The 10,581-nt window shown below is 35.8% G+C and overlaps 1 protein-coding gene across 2 annotated transcripts; it reads left to right on the top strand.

Moving 5' to 3' along the window:
• Window positions 1-1,407: 1,407 nt before the first annotated feature.
• Window positions 1,408-10,465, top strand: LOC121382713 (28S ribosomal protein S2, mitochondrial-like). 2 transcript variants are annotated; one of them, XM_041512262.1, is made up of 3 exons: window positions 1,408-1,504; window positions 8,161-8,262; window positions 8,919-10,465. In XM_041512262.1, exons 1-3 carry the CDS (start codon window positions 1,441-1,443, stop codon window positions 9,584-9,586), a joined length of 834 nt encoding a protein of 277 aa, XP_041368196.1. In that variant the 5' UTR covers window positions 1,408-1,440; the 3' UTR covers window positions 9,587-10,465. The 2 variants fall into 2 exon arrangements, with proteins under 2 accessions (XP_041368196.1, XP_041368195.1); XM_041512261.1 differs by having other exon boundaries at window positions 8,916-10,465.
• Window positions 10,466-10,581: the final 116 nt, after the last annotated feature.

The raw sequence follows: 10,581 nt of genomic DNA, 5'->3' as shown, positions 1-10,581 counted from the left end.
ATCGCTATTGTACTAGTCAGAATTGTTCCCAGCATGTATACCGAACAACAGAAGTTGCGCGAACATCTTAATACATATATTTTTCATGAAAAATAGACAGGGAAAATGAGCCTAAGAATTTCAAGTCTTTGATAATTTTAATAGACAGAAAACTTAATGGGATTCCGACTGAATAGTTTTAAATAAATTAAAGAAAACTGAAAAAGGTTTTTTTTTTTTATATATATGATGCGTATATTATTATGAAACTAAAATCTACAATTAACTTTCTTTTCTTTTTCTTTTTTCTTTTTTTTAGATACACATAAACATAAACCACTTCACTTGATTTTTCAAATCTTATAACAAATATGCTGATCCTCGGATCACACCTGAGTAGTGTCCTATAACCCTGCCCTGCCCTGTTTATTGAAACCAACATAAAAACAGGGCAGGGCTAAAGGACATTTGAGCTAACACTTGAGTAGCATCAATTGGTCTCCTTTCGTTCACCATCGTTTAAAAAGAAAAAAGAAAAACCATTTTAGGAGAAGATAGGACTTCAGGTTTTAAAATGCTAACAAGGCTACACTACGTAAAAAGAATAGGCGAATCTCACAAAACCACAAATGTGCAGACTGAATACACTTTTTTTTTCTGTCGGTCTCTTTTTTTTCCGTATGGCAACGTAGACTTCTTGCGGCATCTATAATCTTGTGATGTCGGGACGTAGCCCAGTGGTAAAGCGCTCGCTTGATGCGCGGTCGGTTTGGGATCGATCGCTGTCGGTGCATGGGCCCATTGGGCTATTTCTCGTTCCAGCCAGTGCACCACGACTGGTATAACAAAGGCATCTGTAGGATTTTAAAAATTATTATTATTAATACAAAAAATTTGGAGGGGAGGGGGTGTCATTATCCCCACATATTTGTATGTGCTGAAAATGATGTCATAAATTCACCTGCCTGTCAAACATGAACTAGTCAAATAAATTGCACTAAGATATGTGATATTTTATTAATTACGAAGCCAAAATGACAGTCCTGACTCCTGTGATTGCCGTCCATTTTAGGACTAACGTGGAAGTAGGCCTACATCACTGTCTCCTTTAATCATACACTTTAAAAAAAATATATAATTGTATTTAATTTCACAGAACATCATCTCTTTTTGCCAAAACTGTTTTCCTTTTTCCCTATGTTGACATAAACAAAACTATATGAAAAACATGTTAACAGCACCACAATGTACCAAATTATTAGATCCAATTAAATAATGAACATTTTGAAAACCAGATGTTATGCAATTTTTCAGCAATGTTTATTATATAATAAAACCATAGGACCCCGGCATTGTTGTTTGGAGGTAATTGTGCATTAAAGTTAATCGCTGACAAATGCTGTCTCATGTTCCATTTCTGTCTATTCTGATATGTAGTTGGACCCAGCAGAAGAAAACAAAATGTCAGCCCCCATGATGGAAGCTGGGATCTTGTTTGCACAAAAATCATCAGTAACATGTGGTTGTAGGTGTTTTATTGTTATTCGTATTAGTAGAATTTCAGTACAGCTACTGTGAATAGTTATGCATTTGAAAACATATTTTGTTTGTTCACCGGGCTTTGGCACTTTCATAACATCACGTTTGTTCGGTCCGACGAAATACCGAACTGCACGAAAAATAAAATATCCAAATTAAAACAACGATGTACAGCCGAAGACACTATTAAATATTAAAATAATGGTCTGAATTTTTGGAAAAAATTCTGCACCTTCCCCATTTAGGAGTAATGAACTTGGGTGGTGATATTTGATTACGAAATTTATAAACAGTGCTTAAATTTTTTAATCAACCCAAACCAGGCTAATGTCCGAACCACACTGTTAACAACTATGATAAATTATTCTCCTGCCTTTTGTGATCATTTCTTTTGCGTCACATTTTGTCCAGACACAAATTGTGAAAAAATACATAACAATGACACCGATTCCACTTACATCAGTAGGCTACATGTACCAAGGTCGACAACGAATGTAGGACAATTGCTCACCGGACAATACCTCACCGGACAATTGCTCACTGGACAATTGCTCACCAATAAAGTGAGAAATAGGATAATTGCTCCCATTTATTTTTCATTTTAATTAAAAAAATTTTTTAAATAAAAATTTCATTTCCAGTATCAGTGGGTGTATAGAAATATCAGTTAAACACAATAAAATAACAAAATTAATCACAACACGAATCACATAAACTTGGGTGTAGATGTTTGGTGCCATCTTGAAGTTCCCATCCATATACCAGGTCCGACTCCTAGAGCGTGTCGGTAATTGAAGTGCTTGCTGCTTAGCAAACACCGTCACATGGTTGTTGATACCAGATCCATTGTCATGGATGAGGAAGGGCTGGGCATCATCATTATCACCAGTATTGGTCCATTCACCATCAATCACCAAATCGCGCTGAGATGCAGGCTCAGGAGGGAGAGTTCCACGTTTCTGCCGGCGGATGGTTCTCTTCAAAGTGTCCATTCTCCCAAGGTTAGCACGGGCAGTGTTGGATGCTTCCTGTAGACCAGCAGCTAGAATCTGAGCAGGTCTTGCTTTGGTGGTCAGGGCTTTCTCCCTCAGGGATGAGCGCACCTTGGCCACCTCAATAGCTGCCTCGTCAGGATCATGATCATGGATCTTATGGAAACGTACATCAGTCACATTAACATCAGTGGTAACGGCGACTTTACAGCCAGAGGACCGTTGATGCACACATTGCCACCAAATCCAGTCCTTCTTAGCTATTTTCTTAACATACATAAATCCTTCCACACAAAGCTTGCTATGACCTCTCTCTGTCTTAATAATCTCCATAATTGCTAATAAAAACAGAAACCCAATAACTATATATACCTATAAATTGTATAATTGAAGAAGTACTCCTATGTGAGTGAGTCATGTCAATTTAAAAAAAAATTGTGATGTTTCTAATCCTTTTTTTTTTTTAAAGCTTTCATGTATTAAGTGTAGTGATAAAAGGCTACAAAGTAACTAATTACTAAAAACAACACACACTTTGAAAGGTTTGATCTACCTAAACCAACAATAACATTAATTAAGTGAATTGTGTTATTCACAGCTTCGAAGTTGTGCCTTTAGAAATTATATGTTTTATTAACAAAAGAAAACATATCAAAGGTGACCACGACATTAGGATGATCATGAAAAAGGAAAGTAAACAGTAATAATAATAAAGGTGAGCAATTGTCCGTACTCCGTCGACAACAGTCACTTTCCGCACCCTTGTTTTAACTTCGTACACAACAAATGTAACATGCCCAACAGTCATTTTTGTATATGATATATTGACGAATGGTACTTTTTATTTGTTTTATCTTTTAAAACTCTTATAGAACTCATAACTATTTTGACAGGGGTCAAAGTATTATTTTATGTCAGTAGAAAGTAATTGTGTAATGACAGGCTTCTGAGAATTGACTATTTGCATAAACCATTTATCAGTTACGCAAAAATAAATTCAGGTACCCCTTTTTTTGTGTGCATAACCCATTATGTCTGGACATGTAAATAATGTCCCAAATTTAATGCGCAAACAGAAAATAGGTTACACTAAATCAGATTTGCATGAATGACATGCGAACAAAAGTGCAAAAATATATGTATAGTGTATATCTTAGTCCGGTGAATCTTTTGGGGAACATATATATCAAATCAAAATTCACTTGCTTCTTTCAAATTACAGAGAAACATACAATTCATTATCTGATGCATACAATAAGTAAAATTGCCTCTTTTGTGATATATACCACTCGTGGTGCACTGACGTCAATGAGCCCATCGACGGGGATCGACCCTAGACCGTCTGCACATCATATGAGCGCTTTATGACTGGCCTACAGCCAGCCCTATGCATCAGCAGCATTTCATTATTAGATTACAAGACGTAAACTGAATAATAAGTACATTTTAGCATATACTATATTATCATAAAGAATGAGATTAAAAATAAATCTTTTGACTGAAATGCAAATATGTTACTGGCGAATATATATTTAGATTGGCGAAAGAAATTGAAGATTGGCAAATTTTTTGGCCAACAAAAATAGCAACCCAAGGCTAGCGTTTCAAACCATCATTCTCGCAATTTTCAGAGGCCTGAATGAACAAGAAAAACCCAACTTAAAACAGCAGTCTATTAGTACTTGTTGTTAAGACAATCAGTCTATGAGTAGTAGTAATTGTTATTACTGACACTACTTAGATTTACTATGTTTGCTCCATGTCTTGTCATTTGTGCGGTGCTCTGCGTAAGAAGTGGAGGAAATTACTACCAACTAACAAAACTTGGATAGCTTGTTTGGCTGTCAAACAAATGCTAACTTCGTTTGTGTAATCAGTGTGAGAAAAACTAAAATAAATTTATTGAAAACAACACAGTATTTCCTGTTTGAAGTGTGAACTTTTAAAGGTCCACAATCATGGCACATTATTAATACACAGTATATAAAAAAAAATACATAAAGATTACATTATTAACCATAAAAAACTAAAATACCACCCCAATTATTAATAAAGCGACTTTTTGTAAAACGCTCAGGGGGAAAAAACACTGATCCAGTCGATTTGACACACATCTGACCTGTGACGTAGCATCAGGTGAATTCCACTCATTCATTAGTAGGTTAGCATGGCAACAGCATATAATGATTCTTCGGAAAATAGCTAATTCTTATTGGACGTTAGTTTGGACATTTATTCTAATGCTACCCTCGATTGGTGAGGAAGAAGGAGAAAATCTGTTAGGGGTACTTTCCTATCAGCTTGAACCGTAGTACACCAACAATGATCCATCGAGCCAAATGCGGTTAGCCTATTTGCAGCATGGAACCCGGACGTTGCCCGGAGACAAAACAAAGCCCGAATGTTAATGCCGAGGTGTACATTTTTCATATTTGGCACACGGATACACCTCAACACGATGCATTTATATATGTTAATTTAGGAAAATATTTTTTAGAAAAAATAATAATTAATGGATAGCATTTAAATAATTAATGTATTGCAATTATTATTAAAAACAACAAATACACGTACATACATTAAATATGTTTTTTAAAAAACATCATTAAATATATTAAACAAGGCGCATTCATCATCAGTCTAATCATTACTTGGTTACAGACAACCCTGTATCCCCCATGTTCAGCCTATTTGCAGCCTGGACATTCCCAGTCTGGAGCTCGATGCGGTAAGACGTGTTTGTTTCGGTTGTGCACACTGCACATGCTTTTGCGGCTCGAAGTTTTCTGCTGGGATGTATGCGGCCATTGGAACTGACTGAATGCTGGAATGCTTCTCGTTTCGACAGTCTGCACCACCAGGTTGGATTCTTTTTAGCAAGATTCCTTGCCTCCATATCATTTCTCCGTCTGACTATGTTGACTAGTTTTTTTCGTGACTCGTATGACGGCCATTCTGCAGAACGTCGCGGTTGTTCGCGTTTAGTCTCTACATGTCCGAGCCTGTCCAAGCAGCACTGGAAGATTGACCGCCCCACTCTAAGAAGAAATAGGAAGTGGGGTTGGTCCCTACTACTCTTTTCTAGACTTTACTTTGTTTTATTGTGATACCATCTCGTATCCTCCAGAGTCGGGCCCGTCCGCACCACTATACCAACCCATGACGACTGGACTATACCCTAGTCTGATTTTCTCTCTCGTTCAGACGGATCCGCCTTCTCAGGATCTGTATTTCAACACAGCACTACACCTTCAACGTCTATTGACTGTCAATCTAGGGGTTTTCTTGATGGGATGCAACCCATCTTGTCCCTACAAGCTGCACTTTCCAATACACACGTGTTCGTTTTAAGAACTGCTTCCATGCAAACAATGTCGGTTTGTCTTTCGTAAAAATATGCAAACTTCTTTTGCCTTTAACTGCAGCTTTTGTACATCCATACACCAAACAGTGGTTCACCATGTTTCACATCTGAAAGATTTCTTCAAAATAATATTCCAAACATACAATTCAGTTCAATAGAATAACATTTTCGCGTTTTAAAAATACACGTGTTCCACTTCCATGTAAAATGACCGAAAGGCTGCGAATCACGCGTTCATGTTATGTCGGTTAGCACGTCACGGGGTCATGTGACTTGACTCTTGGAGTTAGAGGCTTTTTGCCAAGCGATGGGGAAAACGTGACTTTTTATTGCGAATATATTAAAAATGGGTAAAGTTAATTATTTTAATTTTATTGATACTTCATATATATTGTGAAAAGTATACATAGATACCAAACAATAGTGAATTACGTTTTTGATAAATGTAGACCTTTAACGTTGCATTTACCAGTCACATTAATAAAAATATGCATTTCAGTATTTACGGTAGCTAATTTTGAATTTGAATGACATCAGCACTTGATCCAGTAGCAGCAGTGATGGTTTATATATATATCATGCAACCATGCTTCCTTTTGACCTGATAACCCCTACCTGATAATTCAAGGTGTTATGTCATTAGGAAATGAGTTGTGTGCATGACATTGTTTGCTCAATTTTCAGGTAGATCGTTTTCTAATTTTTCTAACATCCATTTACAAAAATAAGTGTTGAACAGAACTGCATGAATAAATATAACGTTTACACTTCTATAACATCAAATTACCTCCTATTTTTTAATTCTCCATTATTCGCTTCCATTCTGAACTAGCCAGCGTTTTGAATTAAACATTTTGAAACAAAAAAGCAAGTAGCTTCCTGCAAAGAATGTTTACATTGGAACAGCATCTGACGTCACAGTCACTAGCAGCCAGTGATGTAGATCTTCTTCTGGTTACACATAAACTTTGAGTTTATTTTCACAGAAAACGGTACAAAAATAGTAATGTTGTGACACAACAGACTTTGAAATATTATCAAAGTATGTTATTTAAAATTTGGAAACACATAACTTTTAGGCTGGCTATGCCATTCCCAAGATGCTTTCGGTCTTCTGGTAATAGTTTCTACACGATAAAACTATTGGTTTCTATACCGCTTTTGACTGGAACATATTACAAAAATATAACTTGATAGGGGATGCATGATAAAAAAAATATCAGGTTACTACGTTTTGATATTGTGGTTATTCGGTTCAATAATGGTATAACAGGCGAGCTTTCAGCTCGCCTGTTACACTGTTATCTAAACCTCGTCAAATAACCACGATATCAACGATAGTAACCTGATATTCTATATATATATATGTGTGTGTGTACCCTCACTGTTTAGCACCTTCCTATGCCACTGATCAGTATTCCAGTGATGTCACTTTGCATCACATTACAATAACAATAAACTGGGTGCATGACATTTCTGTTTTCAGGACACTGGAAAAATTCCAATGCAAATTGCTACTGAAAATTTTCTTTGAAAATCATTAATAATTTTTATAAAAATCTTATAATTAAAAAAAAAGAGCACTATTTATGAAATATGGATTTAAAGTGTACTTGAGGTAAGATAATGTTGTATTTATTGTGTACGAGGCCAAAACTAGGAAGGAAGGAAATGTTTTATTTAACGACACGCTCAACACATTTTACTTACGGTTATATAGCGTTGGTCATATGGTTAAAGACCACACAGATATTGAGAGAGAAAACCCGCTGTTGCCACTTCATGGGCTACTCTTTTTGATTAGCAGCAAGGGATCTTTTATATGCACCATCCCATAGACAGGATAGCACATACTACGTCCTTTGATGTACCAGTCATGGTGCGCTGGCTGGAACAAGAGGCAAATCTAGGGTATAAAACGGATAGTGTTTGTGACCAAGTTGACCACATCATGTTTGTGCTATATTTAACAAGCAAATTTACTATTTTTCACAATGACATTATTAATAAATATGTCACATACTTTCACCCCTTTTGAAGAGTTTTCCAGACAGATATGCTTGATATTATGTACGGATAAGTGTTATCTACTCTAAACCCCCCCCCCCCCAAAAAGCAATATTTGTAATGTCATGCATTTGGTTTCATTGACTGGTTGGTCGTTGTGGGGTTTTTTTTTGTGGGGATGGGGGTTGGCTTTGTTTCTTAAAATAAATTTTGCATGTAGCATATAGCTGTTTTATAATGTATTGACACTCTTTTTTTTATTATTTTACTTTTTTATAGATTTGCAGCAGTTAGGTCGAAGTTGGATATGCAGATCATCTGGATTAGTTACAACGTGTCGTTCTTTGTATTTCTCTGCAGTGAATGCACAACAACAACAAGGTAAAATAAATTTAACTAGGTCACTATGATTATTAATTTTCTTTAAGAAAACCTCCTGAATTAGTCTTTGCAGCATGTTGTCAGAATCATGGAACCAAAAGTCCATTAAAATTTATTATATAATATAAAACACTATTACCATGATAAACGAAAAAGTTTTTGATAAATTCTGATTCTCACCGGGCACTGAAACTAGCGTATGATTCCTATAAAATTTGAAACCTGAGGTCAAGTAATTGGTACATATATACAATACATGTTTAATTGAAATCCAGTCACTGTAATACATCAATAAATAGCAAAACAAATTCACTGCAGTCTTTTTTATGGATACGGATAGAGCTTGAAAAATTTAAGTTAATTATTAAAGTCACTGAACCTAGTCCAGTCCTAAGCTGTAGGTTTTCTGTTCACTGAAAATGAATTTGGAGCTACAATAAATATCCAAACAACCACAATAGCTTTGCCAACATTGTCAGAAACACAGCATTTGTGTTGTTTAGTGTCTTAAAATTAAACAATCTAATAACCAAACAATTAAAAGGTACCAGTAAGGCATTGAACTGTATGTTTGTAAATTATTGACAGTGATAAAATATTACAAAAAGATAATTTTAAGTGAATAAAATTCCAATTTTGTTTTCTTTATTTAGCAGCTGAGGTCCCTCTGGAAGTGGAGCCTGTGGAGAAAGAGGTTCTTCAACATGAGGACTTCTTTGATATCAAGTCAATGGTCAACATGAGAGATCTCTTCAAAGCTTGCATCTATTATGGACATAACATGGGTACAAGAAATAATTTCATGAAACCGTATCTGTTTGGCACACGACTTGGAGTTGATATTATTGACCTGGATCAGACTCTGCCTATGCTCCACTACGCCTTGAACTTCACTGGTCACATTGCGTACCGAGGCGGTGTCATTCTGTTCATCAGCCGCAATCGCCAGGTGAGTCCGCTCATCGAGAAGACGGCCAAAGACTGTGGAGAATATGCTCACTGTCGGTTCTGGAAAGGCGGTACGTTCACCAATGCCAATGTTCAGTTCGGCTCGGTGACACGTCTGCCAGATCTGTGTATCTTCATCAACACCTTAAACAGTGTTTTTCAAACCCACACGGCCATCATTGACACAGCCAAAATGCTGATACCCACAGTTGGGATTGTTGATTCTAACTGTGACCCCAGGCTGATCACGTATCCAATACCTGGAAATGATGATACACCAGCTGCTGTCGAACTATACTGCAGACTTTTTAAAGAAGTGATTTTGAAAGCTAAAGCAAAACGAAAAGAAGATGTGTTAAGTAACACGGACGTGTGACTTTTCTTGAGTTGAACATATATTATGATAAATGGATTGTGATTTTTGTTATATTACAGAATACTGTGTGAAATATGTTTGGTTTGTTATTGAGAAAGTTCAGAATTCTTTCATATTCAGGAAAATATTGATATTTTTCATGAGTACAGAAAAGGAAATTAATATTTGTATAATAATATATGGTGGTTCATCACTTGGTCAAGAAAAAGTGAGGAATAATAGTTTTGGGGACGAGACATTTTGTAAATGTTTTCTTGACACGAGTCTTAAGGAAATCAATCCTTGGAGACTGTTTTAGCAAGTTATTGGAAAAAATATTAGATACAAAAGGAGGAGTCCCAGAATGGGTTTGTTTTTCAATTAGTCATGCAAGTTTAGCATAATTATTGTATACCGGTAATTCCAATCTGTAAATATTTTTTTGTTATAAATGTTTGGATTTGTCCAGATGATATCACGTGACAAAAAAAAAAGATGTTCATAACATGACAACTGCATGAATCTCAATTTTACACTACTTTGGCCACGCTAAACAAAATAAATAGATTGTTTGAGCTAATTGTTTTATTGTTTAAAATTAATTTTAAAAACCCCAAACAACAACCTGCATACATATTTTTAAAAAGTTGTCTTGAAATGTTAGGAATTCTCTCATTAGGCAACTGACGGGACAAGCCAAACTGTAGAATTGAGATTCCCATTGTGCTGTGTATAAATTTCCTCAAAAAAAAAGAAAAAAGAATTTGGTTGTTATTCTGTGGTTCATACTTTTAAATGAAAATGACTACATCTTATTTTTTTGTAACGTGACAGCAGTTAGCAAATGATGTCCGGCACATGGACAAGACCACTTAGATCAATAAAAAGGGTGGATTATCATCTAGGGAAATATGTGTCTTTCTTCCAGTGAAGTGACTAAAAATCTGCTTCTGCTACCTAAAAAAGCAGCATTGGATCTTTTATATGTATGGTCTCATAGGACAGTACATACCATG

The sequence above is a fragment of the Gigantopelta aegis genome, chromosome 10 (assembly GCF_016097555.1).
Source record: "Gigantopelta aegis isolate Gae_Host chromosome 10, Gae_host_genome, whole genome shotgun sequence".
NCBI lineage: Eukaryota > Metazoa > Mollusca > Gastropoda > Neomphalida > Peltospiridae > Gigantopelta > Gigantopelta aegis.
Note: the sequence above shows the minus strand (reverse complement) of the source record. Positions and strands in the feature narration are given on the sequence as shown.

Excerpts from the sequence above, each read along its gene's own strand:
- LOC121382713 (XM_041512261.1), top strand. The coding sequence starts at position 1,441 with ATGTCAGCCCCCATGATGGAAGCTGGGATCTTGTTTGCACAAAAATCA. Across the intron at positions 1,505-8,160 it reads ATCATCAGTAACATGTGGTT|ATTTGCAGCAGTTAGGTCGA; the intron begins GTAGGTGTTTTA and ends ACTTTTTTATAG. Across the intron at positions 8,263-8,915 it reads GAATGCACAACAACAACAAG|CAGCTGAGGTCCCTCTGGAA; the intron begins GTAAAATAAATT and ends TTCTTTATTTAG.